At 35.5% G+C, this 22,948-nt stretch overlaps 1 protein-coding gene across 9 annotated transcripts; it reads left to right on the top strand.

Annotated features, from left to right (window-relative positions):
* Positions 1–1,755: 1,755 nt before the first annotated feature.
* LOC145013114 (eukaryotic translation initiation factor 3 subunit B-like) lies at positions 1,756–9,974 on the top strand. Of its 9 annotated transcripts, none has more exons than XM_078971920.1 (11): positions 4,449–4,584; positions 6,895–7,081; positions 7,166–7,256; positions 7,353–7,490; positions 7,608–7,736; positions 7,996–8,067; positions 8,180–8,280; positions 8,411–8,609; positions 8,688–9,223; positions 9,386–9,497; positions 9,569–9,974. In XM_078971920.1, the coding sequence occupies exons 2-11, from the start codon at positions 6,954–6,956 to the stop codon at positions 9,899–9,901; spliced, it is 1,839 nt and encodes a 612-aa protein (XP_078828046.1). In that variant the 5' UTR covers positions 4,449–4,584; positions 6,895–6,953; the 3' UTR covers positions 9,902–9,974. The 9 variants fall into 9 exon arrangements, with proteins under 9 accessions (XP_078828044.1, XP_078828042.1, XP_078828043.1 ...); XM_078971922.1 differs by having other exon boundaries at positions 7,362–7,490; XM_078971921.1 differs by having other exon boundaries at positions 4,460–4,584; positions 6,901–7,081.
* Positions 9,975–22,948: the final 12,974 nt, after the last annotated feature.

Genomic DNA, 22,948 nt, shown 5'->3' on the forward strand with positions numbered 1-22,948 from the left:
ACGAATGAACTTCTTAAGTAATTATAAAACAAATATATAAACACCATAAAAATCTAAATTAAACATAGATTAAAATTATAACACGACTTCAAATCAAAATGAAGCTTTTACCTTTGTAAACAGTTCCTTCAAGAACATCAAATAACAAAGCAAAACTTGTCATATTTACAACAAAATAATACATATAATATAAACGAATCACAAACAAAAACAAAAATTCCACAACCAGATTCCTCAAACTAATCTAAAATTCAACAATAAATATTTTGTTTATTTTTCTTGGTATTAGATTAAACAAACCGTCTATATTTCCATTTTTTTTTCAAAAAAGAGGTCCAACTGTTGTCTTGGTTGGAATTCTTGCTCATATCTACGGAAATTTGGTTCCATCAACCAACTTCATATACCTCCGGATACTTGCAACACCCAAACGGTTGCACAATCCTCTAGAACCTTGAGCGACTTAACTGTGTATATGAACACAACTCTACTTCTTGTAAACTCAAACATTCATTTGTATAGACTGGCACTGTGCATCATCGGAAATAAACAAATATCATCAGCAACACTAATAATTGAATGCACGGTAAATAAGAAGAAAAATTTGAAATATATATTGCGAATTGTTTTTCATTGAAAAAAAATCGCAATGTATGTGGTAACCGTATCTAGAGCAAAAAAGAAAGAAGAAAAAATCGATGTATGTGCTAAGATTTCATTTTGAGGGACAAAATAAAAGAAAACCTTGCCTTGAACAATTGGAGTCGATGGCGGCAACGTCGAAGATGGCGAAGGCATCGAAGACGACGGAGTCATTGAAGTCGGCAACAGCTTCGTCAATTGCGGAGGAGAGAACACAAGACGAGTTTTGAAGATCATAATCTTTTGCTGCATATCGAGAGGTAGGAGAAAAGGGGGGAGGGTTGATGTACTAGAAAGGAAAAATGAAACGGATGAAAAATTATTAGGGGGTAAGGCGCGTCCTTTTTTTAATTCATATGTAATATTATATCTGAAACTTTTAGAGGCCTTTTGAAAATTAAGTTGTTTTTTTTTTTTCATACCCAAACAAATGCTCTAAATCTTAAAAGTTTAGACATTGCCTCTTAATTTTCCAATTAAGAGGCTATCAAACAACCCCTAAGACCCATGTAATACATGAGTTAATTAATTTTTTTTTTAATATAAATGTCAAAATATTTGAGAACTTTGAATTTATAAGAAAATAAAAAAAAATAATAAATTATTATAATTGAAATGTTTTTTATCTTTTAAATTTAAATAAATAAACAGAAAAAAACTAATAAATTTTAACTTGATAATTTTAAAATTAAAAGTAAAATTAATTAATGAAATTGATATTCATTTATTACTATATTTATTACAGTTATTACATTAATATATTATGTTGAATTTAATAAAATAGAAAAACTTATGTGGAAAAAAAAATAATTCAAAATAACTACAAAAGAATATGATATTTGATAAAAAAAAAAAAAAACATTCCATTTATTAGAATAGATTTTATAATTGACTTAATATGTATTTTAATCATTTTCTTGTAATACATTACGATTTCTAATTGGTATTATTATATTAACCATAAGTATATCAAACTCATGAAAATAATAATAAAACATAGTAAACTTATTACATTAAAGTAATAAAAATAAAAGTTATATATTACATAAAAAAACAAAATGAAGAAAATGCTTACATAAAATAAACATCCCTTAACAAAAAGAATCTTTAACATCCGAAGAAATAGAAGTCTAGAACAGTCACAAAAGACCAAGTCAAAATGAAGCCTCTTCAACAAAGTCCACATGCAACAACATTCACTGACATTAATTCAATCTAGAATCCCAAAATCAATTCCACCGTCTATTTGGGCACAACATTTATGACTACCAATTCCCTATCATCAAATCGGCTTCATAGTTCATACTACACTACAAATCGTCATCTGATTTCAGTTTTAGACCAAACCCACTTGAAATCTTTGCTGGTATTGATTGAGTAACAGTCCAACCCTCTTTCCCAGTACACTTGTTTATTCGATTCATGTTGTTCTTCATGATTTTAAGGTGGGTTCGTCTCAAATTCATCTGGGTTGTGAAGATTGGAAGCGAATAGTTGTGGAATGGCTACTGGATCATCTTTGACCAAGGGTGTGAGAAGAACAGGGGCAAGAAATAAATCCCAATTGGAGTGGCCTTCACCTGATTCAAAAATAACTTTCAGTTCCAGAAAAGGGAGTAATCAGGTTTGTTTTCATCAATTCAGAATCATTATGATCATGTCTTTAGATAATGTTTCCAATAGTCTACGTATGGTCAATGGTGTTGTCGTATATGGCAGGGAGATAGTGATTCTGACTTAACTTTATTCACTTCATCAATGCATGGTTCGACGTCCAGTGCAACATCTTCGATTGATCGATATAGTAGTGGAATGGAAGGAAAAACTCAACGAAAGAAAACACTGGATAAGTCTAGTTCGAAGAAACGTTGGAGCTTCAGGTTTTCCAAGAGGAGCCCACAGCCGCCGTCGTTGATTTTACCAGATGATTCTTCAGCCACCACACGCCACCCTTCTCCGGTTAAAGTATCAGATGAACCACCTGTGCGGAAACCAAAACCTGTGCTGAAAATCACGAGGTCCGGTAGTCTGAGATCCCTCAAAATCGTAAGGAGCAAGAGCAAATCATCTTCTGAATCGAAGGGTCCGGCTGCAGAAGATTTGCGTTCGAACAGAGCTACATTTTCTTCGATTCTAAAGGATTCAAAGTTCCCCGAGCAAGTCGAGCCTCAGGTAGGCATCAAAGACTCTGAAGAAATTCTTCCGGTTGCAAAGCTTTGTCCGTACCAACACTGTTCTCTTCATGGCCATCATCATCACCATGAGCCACCTGCCAAACGCTTCTCTTTCCTAAAACGCCGTTCTTCAAAGGACCAAAAGGGCGTAAACCCTAAAACTCCCGCCACCGTAGATAAGCCGTTTGGTAAGAAAACAGAAGTTAAGGTAACCAAAAAGGGTTCTAATGAAGGCAGCAAAGGCAACAAGATCGAAAAGCCTATTGGAAAGGATGCTGATTTTTCTATTGAGTTCTACGCAAAAACAAGAACAGAGCACGTTCCAGAGTCAAGCTCCGGTCTTGTTGACGCAGATCTGGCTAATATGATGTTCGGTGTCAATGGCAATAATCAGAAGGAAGTTCAAAACCTTCGGATAGATGATCAAGATAGCTCGATTGTCAACATAGACAAGAAACATGGTTCTATTAATGGCAATCAAATGAACATGTGGCGATTGATTCAACGGCATATGGTGTCTGATTCTGATCTTGTAGCTGAATCTGGGTGTAAATTAGATCAACAAGTAGACAAAGAAAAACAATCTTGTAATGCAGCTGATGCTATGAATCAAGAGTATGAAAACAGAAAGATGTTTGTCATCAAGATTGTAAGAGAAGCTATCCAGAGGGTCCTTCTTCCAGGAGCAGATGATCAATCGATTACAAGTGAAGTTATTTCAGAAAAAGATCATCAAAAAGAGCCAAATCCAGGAGCAGATGATCTGATATCTGGTACCCAAAAGGGAAAACCAGATGGATGGAGTCACATAAAGAAAGTCATACTTCTGAGAAGGTTTATAACCGAATTAGAAAAGGTGAAAAGATTCGACCCCAATCCATTATTGCCCAAATCAGAAGCCGAAACAGTGTCTTTAACGCCTCAAACAGTCGGTTATAAGAAAAATTCCGATGATTGGATACTTGATTACGCTCTTCAGCAGGCTGTTAGCGAACTATCTCCATCTCAAAAAAGAAAGGTTGCTTTGCTTGTCAAAGCATTCGAATCAGTGGCTCCAAAACTCGATGATTCAAAAGACTCGAGCTTGACTGATGAAAATGGTGATTATAAAGACTTTGATGAACAGGGTGTCACGGAATTTGATTCTGCAGTGAAATCAGAGAAAGAGAAATACATCAACATGTGGCATATGATATACCAACACGTTGTTACTGATATCACTAGCAAAGTTGGATCCGAGCTACTTCATGGTGATGATGATGAGCAAGAAGTTAAAGATCAGAGTATAAACAATGAATTCAGCCCGAGGGTTGCTGATATGCTTATAAGACAATCAGTCAACGAAATCCTTCTTCCAGAAGTTGAAGAAGATGCTTCACTATCACTAGAAAGGAAAGACGTTGACATTGACATTGACATTGATGGAGGTGAATCACAAACGCAGCAAATAATACCCAAGAACTGGAATAAGTTGAGAACGTTGAGGAGATCTATCAAGGACTTGGAGAGTTCCAGGAAACTGAAACTGAAACTGAAATCAGAAACACCAAGACAATCTGCGTTTCATAAAGAAGAAGAAGAAGAAAGGGAACAAGTTGATTTAAGGCGTCAAAAGAGTCATCAAAAAACGAAGGCTGAGCAATGGATGATTGATTATGCTGTTCAACACATAGTCACGAAACTGACTCCTGCTCGTAAGAAAAGAGTGTCGATGCTTGTTGAAGCTTTTGAAGCTGTCATTCCCCTTCCAGAAACTTGAAGCCAAGAGGTATATATATGAATCTACCCGGTTTTGAAACAGATTTTTGCATACATAGAGAAAGTATATATATACGTAGTCATCCTTATACAGTACGTATAGATTTGTCAAATGAGTGTGTTTCTCGATTTGTATACATATATAGGTTTGTTAATTTTATTACAGTTATGATTTTCCATGACAGGACACCTTGTCATTTAGCAATACAGTAAATGGCAAAAAGGACTTTAACGCATAACCAAATAATGTAAAGATTTTTCAAGTAAATAAATGAAAACATAGATAATTTGTCATTTTAACAGAATTTTTTGTTGCACAACTAATTTAGAGATAAATATATGAATAAAACAAGTTTTTAGTCAAAGATGGATAGCAGTTAGAATTAATATATAGGAAAAACAGAGTTGCACAAAGTAAAACAAAAACAATAAAAAGTCAAAGAGATAAAGATTTATCAAGAGTCAAAAAATTAGAGGAAAATGCTAGACAAGTAAACTTTGGCAATGGAGCGGGTTTAGAGTGAAGAGTCTTGATTCAAACTTTTTAAAAAAATTATAAAATCTTATACAAACTCGGTTCATAACCCGCATGTTTTTAATAATTGAACTCATATCCTTATCTACTGAATCATCGAATATCCAACCCGTTAACACAACCCATTTAAAATAATTAGAATTTGATTTCATAGGTAAACATGCACAACAAAATCGATTACAGAAAAATATAAACTCAAAAAAAAAAAAAATCTATCTTTGCTTATGACTACTATCCTATTGATCAAAACTCCAAAAAATTATTGTTATGTTTTAGTTTAAAACTCAAAACGCATCAGAGGAAACTATAAGAATTCAATAGGATAGAAGTGTGTGTGTGTGTTTTTTCAGAAAATTGGTTGTATGTCTAAGGACTTGATGTGCGACTCAACGTTATGAATTACGTGAGTGAGGTGTGATTTGTGAGTGTGAATGTAAGATTATTGAGTATGGTCACAAAGTTGAGGTGTGATTCATTAGGTTCCGAACTTCAAACTGCAAGTTGATGATTTATACATGGAAAATTGGTTTTGGAAGTTTGGAAAATAGGAACAAAAACGACTCCTAGAGTCCCTGCCTCCTTGGTAGTCTGCCCTTTTGTAAGCTAATAACAATCTAGAAAAAAAAATGGCTAGGGTTTCGTTATTGAAAAAAAATGTATATATTACCAAAAAAAGGAAAAGACAACTATAAATAGGGAAAACAATTTAAGCCGACCTACCTAAAGGGTTAAACAAAATGTCCAATACTAAAAGATTCCAATAAAATGATTAGGCTAACAGAATGATAGAAATGCTTGAAAAAATTCCTTCGTTTTTCTGGAAAACAAGATGAACAATCCTCACACATATCATGGGATTTTGCTAACTTGAGATGATCTCTATGTGAACTCTTGTTTTAGGGTTTGAAGTAACATTTGAGACGAACATTCAAGATGCAAGGTGCTTTTAGGCTGAAATTTTTGGTGAGTTTGATGATAAGATAGTAGGAGAAGATTAAGCTAAGGAGGAGACTTATGAGTATCCATTTAAGAGCAAGTGTGGTTTTATTTGTGTTTTTATGCATTATTGCAAAATTGTTTGCAACTATGGTGATTGATGCTTTGCTTTGACGTATGTATTAACAAACAGAGAGAGGGTGGACCGTTTTTATTTATTTATTGATCATTTAAAGAAAAAGAAAAAAAAATAAGAAAGAATATATTAGTTATTTCATATGCGCTAGAGATCTTCTCGCTAACAAATGACACATAGAAACCATATGGTTAAGAAAGAAAAGTTGGACTGCTAATGCAATAACAATACAGCCATAGGGACCATTTCTGTCATTTGCTCTGTAAAATTTAGTACCAAATACCTGCTAAATGGAACACGATCAGTTAAGGAAACTCGATGAAAAGAATAGAACGATATTGGGAACCTCGATCAACTATTATAGCTGCAAACTTGCAATGCAAGTTATTAGAAACCTTACTTTCCGCTAAAGTGATCAATCGAATGCAAAATATTAGGAAACTCAATCGAAAGGATAAAAAATTGCCAGGAAACCAATAACTTATATCTTATAGGGATTTCTATCCTAGACACGTATAAGAATTAATTAACAACAACTATTACCATAATTAAATTTGAAATGCATTAATTATAAAAAATATTATCATAAATAAATGTAAAATTCATTAATAATCTTTATAATTAATGCATTTCATATTTAGTTATAGTAGTATTTTTTATAATTAATACATATTAGAAAATACATGTTCTTATATTATATTTGCAATCGGAAGTATCAGAAACAGTAATTTCGGCTCACGATAAAGATCAATTGCCAAAAACGAAGCATAGAATGGCTATCATGGCTGACGAGATAGTGGAACACATAAGAGCAGAAGCCGCTCATCTGAACATAGATTTGTCCTCCGTTGATTGGAACTCTATTAAGCTCCCTCCAAATGAAGATTTTGGCATCAAAAGGTACTTACATACGTGTTACATGGGGTGTCTCCTCTGTTCTAAATTGGAGTTTGTATGTTACTTTTTCTGTATTTGTTACTTCAGTGATGATGACGATGACGACTTCAATGAGGAGGATTCGCTGGAAGTCCCAGACGAGTGGACCCCACCTGAAATCAAGCCCTACACACCAGAGGTAGCTACTTGAAGAATTACATTACTTTATATATGCCCTCAGCCTCTCTGTAATGTTTGCATTTATAATTCTGTATGTTGTTATGTGATGTATTAGTTAATGCAGGAGAATCTGCAACAGTGGCTTATTAATGAAAAAGGTAAAGATCAGTTTGTTATTCGTGCAGGATCAGAAACGGAAATCATGTGGAATGATGCGAGACAACTGAAAGCTGATTCTGTTGACAAACGCCCTGTAAGTTGGATTCTGTCAAAATCCTTTAAAACTCCATGTTTGATGTATTTTCACCATTCCTAGGATTCAATTCCATTCTTCTTGTTACTTACATTGGAGTTTATTCAATTTCTGCAGTTTTGGACTGAAAGTTTTGTTCAGTGGTCTCCATTGGGAACCTACTTAGCCACCGTCCACCAGCAGGGTGCTGCTGTGTGGGGTGGTGCCACCACTTTTAACCGCCTAAGGTGCTATGCTCACCCACAGGTTGCTTATGGTTATACTTTTCTTTTTATGGTTAAATGCAAGAACTAACAACATACTTTCATGTATTTAATTTATTGTAACATTCTACTTTCATTTCATCCTACTAATTAGGCATTGTACTTTTGAGAAATCTGTCTAATTAGGATGCTATGATAAACAATAAAATGAAGTACATTGCTATTTCTTGTATTTATTTCAATGGTTGTTATACTTTATTTAAATCATGCATACGATCTTAAAATTGTGTTGTTGCCTTTAGGTTAAACTCATTGAGTTCTCTCCAGGTGAGAAATATTTGGTCACATACAGCAGCAGCCATGATGAGAAGCATGTAAGAAGCATATTATTTTGTCTTTTTTATTTTTTTTATTTCCTATTATTATTACAATATATTATAACAGTTACCAATATTACTTGGTTGACTTTGATTTGCTCATAATCAGAGGGTAAACATATTCGATGTGAGAACTGAAAAAGTAATGAGAGATTTTGAGGGAAGTGGCAATGATTTTGCAGATGGAGGGGATTTCTGGCCGGTTTTCAGGTAATCTATTAAGGGTAGTGTTTGGGAACATGATTCCTTTCCTTTTATTAATCTTTTCATTCCATTATGCAATATTAATTTGTCATTGACTTATGTGTTGTTGATGTGGACATGGTTGTAATTTTTGCAGATGGGGTGGTGGCATAGAGGACAAGTACTTTGCTCGAATGGGCAAAAATGTCCTTTATGTTTATGAAACAAAGACCTTTCGTCTTATTAACAAAAACCCCATTAAAGTTGCAAACATTGAAGACTTTAGTTGGTCCCCAACTGATCCTATTCTTGCAGCTTATGTTCCTGAAGTTAGTGGAGGCAATCAACCTGCAAGAGTAATAATGACTTGAGATCCTTACTTTGAATTCATCCTGATTCTAGTTCATCTTGAGATGATAATAAATTATTTGTAGGTGAGTCTTTTCCAAATCCCAAGCAAACAAGTGATGAGACAGAAAATTCTTTACAATGTTAATGATTGCAAAATGTATTGGCAAAGCAACGGGGAATATCTTGCTGTTAAGGTTGAGCGCTACACAAAAACCAAAAAAAGCACATACACTGGATTTGAGATTTTCAGAATCAAAGAAGGAGACATACCCATTGATGCTTTTGAGCTTGACAACAAGAATGACAAAGTTATTTCATTTGCATGGGAACCAAAGGGTCAGAGATTCGCTGTTATACATGGTGGTGGTCAATTTTATCCAAGGGGGTTTGATGTTAGTTTTTACACTGTGAAAGGGGGTAAAGTGTCAAAGCTCAAAACCCTTTACCAAAAACAGGCAGATGCTCTATTTTGGTCGCCTGGTGGGCGTTTTATTGTTTTGGGTGGATTGAGGAAGGGGTTTAATAGACAGTTGGAGTTTTATGATGTGGATGACCTGAAAACCATGGCTACTGCTGAGCATTTTATGTCAACAGACATTCAATGGGATCCTAGTGGGAGGTATATATTTCATTATATTTCCAAAAATTAAACAACAAAAAATGTTGATTGTTTTTCAATGTTAACCAATATACACGTCTTTTGATGATTATATATATATATATATATATATATATATATATATATATATATATATATATATATATATATATGTGGTGATAGGTATGTTGCCACATCGGTTACTTCAGTGCATCATGAGATGGAAAGTGGATTCACCATATGGTCCTTTTATGGGAAGCTACTTTATTGCGTTCTAAAGGATCATTTCTTTCAGGTAAGTAACTTTGCAAGTTTTACATTATATAAGGTCTTTTTTTTTTTTTTTTGATGTTAAAAAAACTGCAGTTTTTGTGGAGACCAAGGTGGCAATTCTTGAGTCCTGAGAAAGAGGAAGAAATCGCAAGGAATATGAAAGAATACAGCAAAAAATATGACATAGAAGATGATGAAATTTCGGTGTTATTGAGGGAGCAGGATCATGAAAAGAGGAAGGAGTTGAAGGAGGAATGGGAAAGATGGGTGAAGGAGTGGAATAGAATGCATGAACAAGAGAAGATGGAGAGGCAAATGCTAATTAGGGATGATGCTGAAGCTACTGATGTAGAAGAAGAGGAGGAATACGATGAAGTTGAACAACTATTGGATGTTTCTGAAGAACTCCTGGACGTGTTTCCCTAACTTTTTAAACACTTTTAACTTTTTGAGATAAAATGACTATAATACACTTATTAAACTTTTTTTTTTCCTACCATTCTGTTAATTTCCGCCATTTTTGTTATTTTACAAATGTAAGTAACATGTTTTTAAAACGATTTATCAACTTATAGTTTTTGCCATTGCATAAGCTAATACATGCACTTTTTAAAAAACTCATTTTTACCACCATCTAAGTTAATAAACACTTTTATCATAAAGTACTTATTGAGTTATATAAACAATGTTTAACTATAAAAGTAAAATGAAATAATGATAAGATTACTCAATTTCTATATTTGTACTAGATATATACGCCCATTTTCATCACCAAGAGACAATCTTTATGATTTAGGACCATTCTATATAGGGCATTGGGAATTGGCCATTTCATTATCTAACATCATCATTTACATTGAAATCAAGGATTTCTCCATTTAATCTCATATAAATTAATTCAAAAATTAAGTAATTATATCATTTATTAATTCCACTTAAGTCTCTGAAGAAATGGTGGTTATCTGTAATCCCATTAATTAAGCCATCACTTTTTATTTTTCATCATTTATCACAAGTAAGGGTTTAAGGACCAATATCGAAATGTACTTTAAAATTCATCATACCTCAATCAATATTCTCTTGCGAAATCTCCGACATGGTTCTAGAAATAGCGTGGCAAAGCTATCGAATGACTAAATTAAATGAAAAGCTTGTCTTTGAGTTAAAATTCAAATTCTAGAAACTACAAAAACCATATTTGACTAATCAAATTCTAGAAGCCATGTTTGTTTCATAATTCCTTGGTGTTAGGATAGGTAACGTAACTTTATAAATATTATGTTATTTTTTAATTTAAAAATACAAAAACAAAATTATAAATAGATATTATTTATTTTAAAAATATCATAAAATAATAAGTGTGGATGACATTGACATATAATAGAATGGATTTTGATTTATTAGAATAGATTAATTAATTAATGATAAAATATGTCCAAAATCACTAGAATTTACGAAATTTCCTTTAACCAGAAGGCCAGAAAGTTTTAAAACGCGGCGTAAACAAAGCCAACAAGAGCCACAATGCAAGAAGAAGATCTCAATCCTTTGACTTGTTCGTGAAGTACAAGGCACAAACCCTAATTAAAGAATAAAGAATTACCTCCTACCTATTTAATATTTATACCCATCTGAATCTTTTCTGTGTCTCTTCATCCGAACCCTCTTCCAAACACAGATTCTGCATATATACCAGTTAAATTTGCTCTGACGTTTAATTAATCAATGGCTGGCCTTCAACAGTTCTACTTCTTCCCGACCGATTTCCTTGACACCATTAGACACCACCCATCTCTACTTCCTCTTACTGCTAACGATGGTGACGCAGGAGACGACAGTAAGCGCCAATTAGAAACAGTTATGGGGTTTAGAGGTTCTTTCGAAAAGCTGAAAGATAACTACAAGAACGTGAAGATTATTTCTAGTGATCCCATGCCAAGATCGGTGGTTGCGATCCTTAAACAGAAGCCCAAGGTTGATCTCTAAATCCATTTTTCGACTTTGAAATCCGCATTCTCTGATGGTCTTATGAGTAATCGATTTCGTGTTTAGTTTCATTTCCTTTGTTTCTTTAGTCTTGTAACTTTTGTAGAATCACGATTATGTTCTTCCTTTACGTTGGTTTACGTATATTGCGATGGATATCGGATCTTGTCCCTCGATCATGAAGAAATACATACGACAGTTACTCCACATCAATAGACTTGTATTAGATGATCTCTTTTAAAACTAAAATAAATGTTGATTCCACCTAAATGAAAAAAACAATATCCTTCTCAAAATGATTGTGACTTATATTTTGCAAAGGGAAAATATTTTAATTTTGGAATTTCATGAAATTTTATAATGAATTTATTAACTAAATAAATTAAAGAGGATTAACTATTTGATCATCTCTATTAGTTATATCAATATTGTCAAGAACTCGGGATTGGTTCTATGATTTTTGTCCGTGGTCTACAAACTTTAGACCAAAGACAAAAGCCAAAGAAACATATGTTTTACCAACCATCCAAAAAACACACAAAATACTATTGAGTATGGCTCCTTGTCCAAGATCAATAAACGGCTTCGTAAATCAAATACAAAAGCCTTAAACCATCTTCCAAAGAACATACAAAATACATAACCATTGTTAATTCAGGTCTCGCTATATCTTCTATCCGTTTGCATACTAGAAAATATGAGCCCTAAAATACATTCTAGCTCTAAATAAAATGAATCATAGTTAATATAGTGTGTTTACAAATCAATTTGAAAAATATCAAACTTTGAGCCTATATGTAAAGAAAAAAAAAAAATGAGTTTCATCACAAAGTTGTAATTAGGTGTCGGAATGTATGTTTTTCAATTAACCTCAAAGGTTAGAGTTAGTTGATAATTTGATTAATGTTTATTTATTCGGATGCAGCAAAAGTATAAATTGTACCCATGAAGGAAAAACACTGCATATGCCCATGATCATCACGTGAAAGATAGTAATGGTTAGGAAAATACACCCAACTTTAACTAGAGACATCCTTTATATGATTCAACACCCTAACTAGTTGGGATTCATCATGGGGCAAGCATCTAAACGTATGGAATTAAGTATATAACACTTATATATAAAAACAATTAGGGATGTTTTTTTAAACATGGATGTTATCGTGAAAGATTATCAAGTAGTTGTTGTAACTTTAGTGTCACATGACTATTTAGTGTAATTAGAATTTATATGAGTTCTAGAGGGTGATTCAAAGTGTGATCTAATACAATTCAAGTGTTATGAGTTAGGGGTGTTTACTTTTCGGTTTGAAACTGTGCAATCGGACATCTGTTTGGTTTTACGGTTTGTATTTCTCTTTAAAGTTTGACTTGTGGCTTCAATTATATATACATATATATATATATATATATATATATATATATATATATATATATATATATATATATATATATATATATATATATATATGTTCAAATGTTTTTAACAATTATTGTGTGCTTAAATGCACCAATACGAATTCAAGAAAAAAATTAAATCATTAATGTAAAAAAAAGGGTAGATGGGTCATTTTGTTTTTATAAACTAAAAATAAATTCTTATATATTTGGTATATCCCTTAAATCACGTCTACTATTGTTTGGCTTATTTAAAATCATCATATCCACAACCCTAAATGCACAAAGAGGGGACGCATCTTCTTCAACAGATCAGGAATAAGGAACAATCGAATGGGAGCAGTCAAAAATCAAGGGAACTAGTGAGGGTCAAATAGATTTGCAGGGTGGGCTGAGAAAGGGACTTCGGTCCTCAACGTCGTCTTCATCAGATCGAGAAGGCATCAGACGATTGAGGGAAGTCGAATGGTGGTCCTTTAAATCACGTGTGCAGTTTTTTTATAAACCTTATCATTTTCAAGTCTCCAAATAATTAACCCTATGACGTCGTCGACATTTTCTTCATCGTCTTCATATACTACAGGCAACACAACCATCATCTTCACGGCATATGATTGATTTTTCTACAAAGATTAGTAATGAGACACATGGCAAACACCATCGATCAGATCCGGGTAACTTTTCTTTTTTGTTAAAAAATGTCATATTTAGACAGTAAGTTCTTTAGTTATGTAGAATTGAAAATATTCCAACTTGCTGTCTTAGTGAACTGTTGGTGGAATTGAAAATATTCCGATTTGCACACCAACTGTTTGTTAAAATGTCTCAGTGAAATTTAGTTACTTATTCCAAAATTTGTTCTTTCTTGCTTAATGAGTCACTTTCAGTTAGAAGGAAGCATAGAAAAAGATGTTAGTTCGTATGGTTCCAGCTTTTGTATCAGGGCCTTATAATGTAAGTAACATTTTTTATTCATGTGTTCAAGTTGATGAGTTTCAATTTCTTTTATGTGGATGCTCTTCTTTCTTACAAAATAATGTTTTCAAATCTTATATGAAAACCACGTTTCTATGCTTTAATGGGTCTGCCATATATTTTGTTTTTCTTTCGGTTATGGAATACAATTCTAGGTTGTTTGTGCCTTTTTATTTTTCATCAACACAAAAATTTACTCTTTGAACCTTGTGGTATGCATTCTAAATCATGTTGCTGGAAATTATGTTGATATGTAAACTATTGCAAGTAAATCAAATATGGTTTTTGGCTTGTTTGATGATAATGTCTAACAAGTGTTTGTTGAATACCTAAACGAGTATTTAATGAATTTAACCTTGTGGTATGCATTCTGTCGGAATTACTAGCTGTAAATACAATACCTTTGAATGTATTCTATATATTCTATCAGAATAAAATCGATGTATTCTGCCAAAATGTATTATATGCATTATATCATATTCTATGTATTCTATCAGAATATATTAAGTGATAGTTAATTGTAAGTAACATGTTTGTAACAATTATTAGTTTTTGTTGTATTTGTGATAGGAATGACTGGAAGAAAGCGTTGAAGACCTTGATATTCTTTTAGAATATGTATAATTATATTAAAATGTATAAAGATTTTAGCCTGTAAGAATATGTATGAATTTGTATTTAAGTTTGGATGTATAAGAATATATTAGAATGTTGTTATTTTTCAACATCTGATTCAAAAATTTTGTTTTTCTTCAATAATATTCTATTAGAATAAAATTCTGAAAGAGCATCATTCTAACAAAATAATATTCTATTAGAAAAAAATTCTGAAAGAGCATCATTCTAACAAATAATATTCTGACAGAATAAAATCGGTAAAAAATTAAAATTGAATTAATTAAAAAATTCATATTTTTTTTTTTAAATTAAGAGAATTAATCATCCCTAAAAATCCGAAAATTTCCTTTTATAAATGTAGTTAATTGTCCAAAATACCCTTTTGCTTAAAATTATGTGATTATATGGTACATGTTACCCCATTGTAATATCATACACCCTCAAATCATGTTCATTGATTAATTTCATCCATTGGTCCAGATTTGTGCATTCTGGCGCACAATACTTAGTAAAAACAAAATAACCTAAGCCTATATATATATATATATATATATATATATATATATATATATATATATATATATGGATTAGGTGTCTAAGCCCATAACTATATTTGGTATGTACTTGATTTGATTATGAGCATGATCCTTTTGAGTTGTCTTCACTCATGCAACTTGATAGAATGACTAGAGGAGATAGAGATAGTAGGATTTTTTATATGAATAATAAATTAGTACTCATAATGATTTTATTAATATATTATATGGAAATCATATTATTAATTAGTGATTAATCAGAAATTAATTTGATATTAATTTTAGCAATAAAGGAACTGAATAATAATTTAGGGACTGTTGTGCAAATTATTGATAGTTGTATAACTGGGCTGATTGACTCCATAGAGTGGAGTGGACGAAATCCTATAGGGAGGTCGTATAGAATTTCGTCCAAAGGGCTCTAAAGAGGGAGTCCATAGGTTGTTTGGTGCCTAAGCAAGGTATTAGGGTTTCCACCTGAAAATCGTAACTGCCACGGCTATATAAAGTCCCTCATACTTGATGAAATCAACCCTAAGCTTCAGAAACCCTAAGGTGGCCGATTTTCACCTCTCACCAAGTCATGCTTTGCATTGAGTGTGTGTGACTCCATTAGAGGTGTAACACTTGGGGAACTAGGCTTTCAAGAGTCAGGATCAAGAAAGGATTATTCTTTTTATTACTACATAACAAGTGAGGTAATCATTAAACTCTAATGTTCATATGATTTTTGAAATTGTGTATGCTAGTATTAGGGTTCATTGCTTTGGTATTCAATGTGCATGTTCAATAGATCCAAAGCATTAGGGTTACATGTACATCATACGAATGTTGTAGTGCTCATAACCCATAAGTGGTATCAGAGTCTAGGATGTTTTTCAATTGAATTGAGGCAAGAATAGACTGGCAAAAGAGCAAGAAATCAAAAAAATTTACTGTCTGACCAGCAGACTCAACGAGTTGATTATCAGAATCGACGAGTTGCATGAACTCGACGAGTTGACACATCTGGTGCCGGGATTTTCGATTTTTTGGTCAGATTTTGATTTGGATAATTACCATAACTCATTTTTAATGCCTAAATTCGATTTTTATTATTGGTATGTGATATCCTTATCAAAATTAGTAGATTTGGTTAAATATGGATGATATAAGATTATTTTGATTCAAATATTTAACCTAGTAATTTTGGAAAAGTTTTAAATTACACCATTTTGGTTTTATAGTTTAAATTTGAAATTAAAAGTTTTAGTTTTGGAAATTTAAATGGTTAAACCCAAATATTTTGAAATTTTTCAAAAGTGCACCTAATGGTTTTATAATTTAAAATTTGATTAAATAGCTTTAATTTTAAAATCTTAAATTTAGAACCTTAGTATTTTGAATAGTTTTAAAATACACCATCTTGGATTTTATTAATAAGATTAATTAAGTGTTTGATTAAAAGAATTAATAAATCCATAATATGGTTTAAAGTTAATTAAATTAAAAGTTTAATTTATTTAAAAGATTAAACCACCTAGTATTTTAAAAGTTTAAAATACAACCCTTATAGTATATAAAATTGAAAGTCTAATATATTATATATGTATAAGAATAAGTTTGTCTTACTGTTAGTATGTCTCATTCACGAAGCTGATCTATAAGGGGTGTTTAAGAAAGATGCCTGTAAAATGACCGTTATTGGGTATCTACTCTTACCCACCGCACCCTTGACTAGTGGAGAGTCGTTAGCCAAACAGGTAGAATATGACAGTGAGCTCTCATTAAAAGTATAATTAACATATAAAGTAACTAAACCTTTTATAAATTCCCGATCTTAGTTAATTTAGGAAAATGTGAATTTGATGTTAACCCATGAAATTGCACATTGAATCTTATTGGTCGTTAGCGGAGCATGTGTGGTTAACCAACACACTAATATGGTACTAATGAAGGATGACAATGGGTAGCTCGTAAATTATCATTGATCAATGAAGCGTGTGTAGTTAACCGACATATTGATTATTAGGTGATAGATGACATCGAGAGTACCAAACTGATTTGCAAGGTTATTCACATATTGTTTGTGATTATTGGTATCCCAGTCACAAACTTGAAGGGTATAATCGAGATTAAACATGACATTGAAAAGTTCAATGAATCTCAAAAGATCTATGCATTTCATTTAAAACCTAATTCGTTTAAAATTTCGTTTTCCTGGTGGAATTAGTAAATCATCATTTACCTACCTTCAAATAATTTAGAACTGGATTACAACATCCCTCTTCCGAATTGTGAATTATAGTTTTGGATCCTAGTTGTAATATTTCATTTGGGTGTTATAGTAAGGATTAAATCAACTAACTTAAATTTCTCCCCTTTTGTAGATGTCTAGTTTTAACAACTATGGTCTTCCTCAATCCTTTAGAAAAAGGCTTTCCATTCGAAGATGCTATTCCACATATCGATAAAGGTGAAAGAACACTCACTTCTTTGTGCAAAGGTGGAACTGGAAATCATACTTCTCTTCACCCACATCCTCCAATAGTTCTCCCTGACCTGCATGTTCGTCGACTTGTAATGTTCAAGGTCACTCAAGCCCTATTATCTCTAAAATTGTGTAACGACCCAATTTTACAAAGAAATTTTTTCATTTTTACGTTAATCAAAACCAATCTCAGAAACCATAGTTTCCCAACAAGTGTTTTCAAAATAACATTCATTACATCATTGTTTTCCTTTTTAAACATCATAGGGTCCCAAATACATTAAAAGAAAGGATAGAGTGTGTGCCACGTCATCACGCCTTGCCCTTGCCCTTGGGCTCAGAAGTACCTGAAACAAATCAACAATCTATAAGCAAAATGCTTAGTGAGTTTCCCAGAGCATACCACACACATTCACATACACATATCATGTTAGTTAATAAAGCTATAACATGCCACAAAAACCATGCAATATAATCCAACAATAATGTCATGGGCTACTCCACATGGTCTTTACCTAGGAGTGCCATGGGCCACACCACATGGTCTTACATCCAATGTCATGGGCTCCCCCTGGGGTCTTCCATACCAACATAATATCACATAACATATCAATTCATAAACGAATAACACACATAACATGATCACATAATGGGTCGGCCTTGGTACCGTAGACCCATAGGTATGGTGAGAAGACTCACCTCCAACTGTTGAATACAATAGCTACTCTCTTAACAATCCGAAACCACTAGTGCTGAACAATAACAATATTAACCCAAGATTAGAGTTTGATCATGGCCAAACTGAAAACTCAACCCCAAAGTCCTTTCCTAATAGCCCAAGAGACTTCTTTGGCTAATGGGCCTTAAGGTCCATGTTCAAATTTTATTAATGGGCCACATGGCCCATCAAGGTCCAACTATAATACTTCCGGCCCAAGACTGATCAGTTGACCCATTAACTCGAATTATGGCCAAGCCTAAAGATAGATTAAGGCCCAAAAGGCCTTTGGGCTTAAAACAAGTTCAAATCCATCAGGGTGCGTACGCCATACGTACCACCATGGTATGTGCAGTGTACCGAGATTCTGCACATTACGTGCGACGTTCTCTATGCTACGCCCATCGTAGGAATAGATTGAGCACTCTTTCCATTAAGTGCTTATTACTCAATAGATCAACGTCCCAAAATCAGATCTGAGCACATCTTAACGACCTAGGTCATAAAGTTGGCAACTTTATGACCTTGCATGCTATGAAGGACCTCAAAACCTCATTTCTCACTCTAAGACCTTAAGTAAGAGCTCTCAAATCATGAATGGAGTCTTAAAACCCACCAAGCTCATAACTTTATGCACTTAGCATGCATACAAAGCTCAGATCTAGACATCTCAGTCTCTGGAGGTGCTTCACATCCAAAAGAAAGTCTAGATCCAACTAAAGGGGACAAAATGGAAACCCTAACTAGATCTAAAGAACAAGATGGAAAGGTCATGACTTTATACCTCCAGAAGCCTCCCAAGGTGAACTAAGTGCAGAATCTTTAAGCTCCAAGCCACTCCAAGCTTGCTTAGGATCTCCTTCTTGTTGCTTAGTGTGTTTCTTAGGATCACAAAGATTCTCAAGTGATGAGGACGAAAATGAGGCTCTAGCAGAAAATAAGGTCATGTCCAAAGGCTTAGAGGTGTTTAAATAAGGGGCAAGTCTGCACATTAGGGTTTTGCATCCCTGGCGCGTACGCCCCACGTAACTCAAGGTACGCCCCGCGTACCCTGATTCCTCCGCGACCACAATCATGCAGTACGCTAAGCGTACTCTTAAGTATGTCCATCGTACTTAAGGGACCAATTATTCAAAATTATCATTCCTTAGGGTTTTCAAGGCATACCAGAATTTTGGATGTTACAACTCTCCCCCACTTGAACTAGACTTCGCCCTCGAAGTCCGTGGCTGAAAACAGTTCGGGGTAATGCTCACATATCTCCTCCTCTGGCTCCCAAGTCCATTTGGAGCCCCTTCGGTGCTGCCAGTGCACCTTCACTAACTTTACTTCCTTGTTCCGGAGTCCCTTTGTCTTCCTGTCTAGTATGGCAATCGGTCTCTCGACATAATTCAGGCCCCCTATCCACCTGAATATCATCCAAGGATATAATTGCGTACTCGTCAGCAACACACTTCCGAAGCTGAGAGACGTGGAAGGTGTTGTGAATCTGACTAAGCTCCTCTGGAAGCTCTAAACGATAAGCTACCTTGCCTACTCGGGCTATGATCTTGAACGGGCCTATGAACCAAGGCCCCAACTTGCCTCTTTTACGAAACCTGATAATCCTCTTCCAGGGTGACACCTTCAGCAAAACGAAATCCCCCACCTGAAACACAAGGTCCGGTCGCCGTCGATCAACATAACTCTTCTGACGGCTCTATGCGACTCGCAACCGATCGCATACCTGTTGGATCAACTTGGTGGTCTTGAGTACCACCTCCGTGCTCCCTATCACCCGATGTCCAACCTTGTCCCAACATACTGGGGTCCTACACCTTCGACCATATAACATCTCAAAAGGATCTCTATCGATACTAGCATGATAACTGTTGTTGTACGAGAACTCTGCCAGTAGAAGGTACGTATCCCAATTTCCTCCGAAATCCAGCACACATGCTCGCAGCATGTCCTCCAATGTCTAGATCGTCCTCTCACTTTGACCGTTCGTCTGAGGGTGATATGTTGTACTGAAGTGTACTTGAGTACCCATTTCCTCGTGAAACTTTCCCCAAAACCTGGATGTAAACCGAACATCCCTATTCGAAACCACTGACACCAGCACCCTGTGCCTAGCCACCACTTCTCTAACATAGATGTCTACCAACTTTTCTGCGGATATACTCTCGGAGATAGGAATGAAGTGGGCACTCTTTGTCAATTTGTCCACGATGACCCATATGGCATCCACTCCCCTCTTCATCCTCGGTAGCTTCATAATGAAGTCCATAGTGATCTCTTCCCACTTCCACATGGGAATGGGTAACGGCTGAACCTTGCCATGAGGCCACTGATGCTCGGCCTTGACCTTCCTACAGGTCATGCACCGCTCCACAAACCAAGCGATTTCCCGCTTCATGAAGGGTCACCAATAACTCAGTCTCAAGTCCCTATACATTTTTTTGCACCTTAATGTATAGAAAACTTGGACTTATGACCCTCCTCTAACAGTCTCTGCTTCACTCCCCCTGCCAATAGTACCCACACTCGTCCACACTTAGTCAAAAGGTCGCGTCTATCCTTGACAAACAATGGATACTGACCCTAAATTTCCTCTGTTTTCTAGTTCTCCTTCTTCACCCCCTCAACCTGAACCCCTCTGATCATATCCAACAAAGGCAAAATCACCGTCATCCTCATACAAATGCCCCTAATTGGGGACCCCGTCACCTTGCGACTCAAAGCATCAGCCACCACGTTGGCCTTCCCTGGATGGTATAGGATCTCGCAATCATAATCCTTCAATACATCCAACCATTTCCTCTGTCGCATATTAAGGTTCTGCTGATCCATCAAATACTTTAGACTCTTGTGATCGGTATAGATAATAAATCGCACCCCATACAAATAATGCCTCCAAATCTTGAGGACGAACACCACCGCCCCCAACTCCAGATCATGTGTGGGGTAATTTTCCTCGTGAGGCTTCAACTGCCTTGAGGCATAAGCAATCACATGCCCCCACTGCATCAATACTGCACCCAACCATGAAATCGATGCATCACAATATACCACTAAATCATCCAACCCCTCAGGAAGTACTAGGACTGGAGCCTCGCATAACCTCTACCTCAGAGTCTCAAAAGCCTTCTGCTAATTCTCATCCCACCGGAAAGTCACATTCTTCTTGGTCAAACGGTTTAATAGCAAAGCGATCTTGGAGAAATCCTGGATAGATCTCCGATAGTAACCCATTAAACCCAAGAAGCTACGAATCTTTGAGGCATTCCTCGGTATAGATAATAAATCGCACCCCATACAAATAATAAATATTAAGGACGAACACCACCGCCCCCAACTCCAGATCATGTGTGGGGTAATTTGCCTCGTGAGGCTTCAAATGCCTCGAGGCATAAGCAATCACATGCCCCCACTGCATCAATACTGCACCCAACCCTGAAATCGATGCATCACAATATACCACTAAATCATCCAACCCCTCAGGAAGTACTAGGACTGGAGCCTCGCATAACCTCTGCCTCAGAGTCTCAAAAGCCTTCTGCTAATCCTCATTCCACCGGAAAGTCACATTCTTCTTGGTCAAACGGGTCAATGGCAAAGCAATCTTGAAGAAATCCTGGATAGATCTCCGATAGTAACCCACTAAACCTAAGAAGCTACGAATCTCCGAGGCGTTCCTCGACACCTCCTATCGCATCACAACCTCCACCTTCGTTGGGTCAACCGAAATACCTTCTTGATTGATGACATGCCCCAAAAACTGCACTTCCCGCAGCCAAAAATCACATTTGGAGAACTTTTCATCAAGCTTCTTCGCCCTCAAAGTCTCCAGCACCTCTCTCAAGTGTTGCTCGTGTTGCTCTCTGGTTTTGGAGTAAACCTGGATATCATCAATAAGAATGATCACTGACCGATCCAACATCGGTCTGCATACCCGGTTGATGAGATCCATGAACGCTACCAGGGAATTAATGAGCCCAAATGACATCACCACAAACTCATAATGCCCATAACGAGTCTTGAAAGTTGTCTTCGGTGTATCCTCATACCTAATCCTCATCTGATGATACCCGGACCGAAAATCAATCTTGGAGAACTAAGATGCACCCTGAAGCTGATCAAATAAATTGTCAATCTTTGGCAAAGGATAGCGGTTCTTCACCGTCAGCTTATTCAGTTCCCTATAATCAATGCACATCCTGTGCGACCTGTCTTTCTTTTCACGAAAAGAATTGGTGCACCCCACGGAGAACTACTCAGACGTATAAACCCCTAGTCTAGCAGCTCCTGAAGCTGCGTAGATAACTCTTGCATCTTGGGTGGTGCCAACCGATATGGTGCCTTCGCGATCAGGGCGGCACCAGGTACCAAGTCAATATGAAACTCCACTTGCCTCACCGGAGGCACTCCTGGAAATTCTTCGGGAAATACGTCCCGAAATTCCTGCACAATCGGCACACTACCCAAATCCGATACGGCCTCCGCTCTCGTATCTGAAACATAAGCCAGAAATCCTGAGCAACCCTACTATAGAAACCTCCTTGCCCTCGCAGCCGAACAGAGGGTCGGTCCCAGCGAGGCCCTCTCTCCATGAATAACCAGCTCTCCCCCACTTGGGGTTCGAACCAGGACCAACTATCGCTCATAATCGATCATGGCCCTATTGCCCCCCAGCCAGTCCATCCCAATGATCACCTTCAGTCCTCACAATAGTATAGGAATTAAATCCACGCGAAACCTCTCGTCATTGTTACACCCCAAAACCAAGAACA

The sequence above is a fragment of the Lactuca saligna genome, chromosome 8 (genome assembly GCF_052625555.1).
Source record: "Lactuca saligna cultivar CGN05327 chromosome 8, ASM5262555v1, whole genome shotgun sequence".
Lineage (NCBI taxonomy): Eukaryota > Viridiplantae > Streptophyta > Magnoliopsida > Asterales > Asteraceae > Lactuca > Lactuca saligna.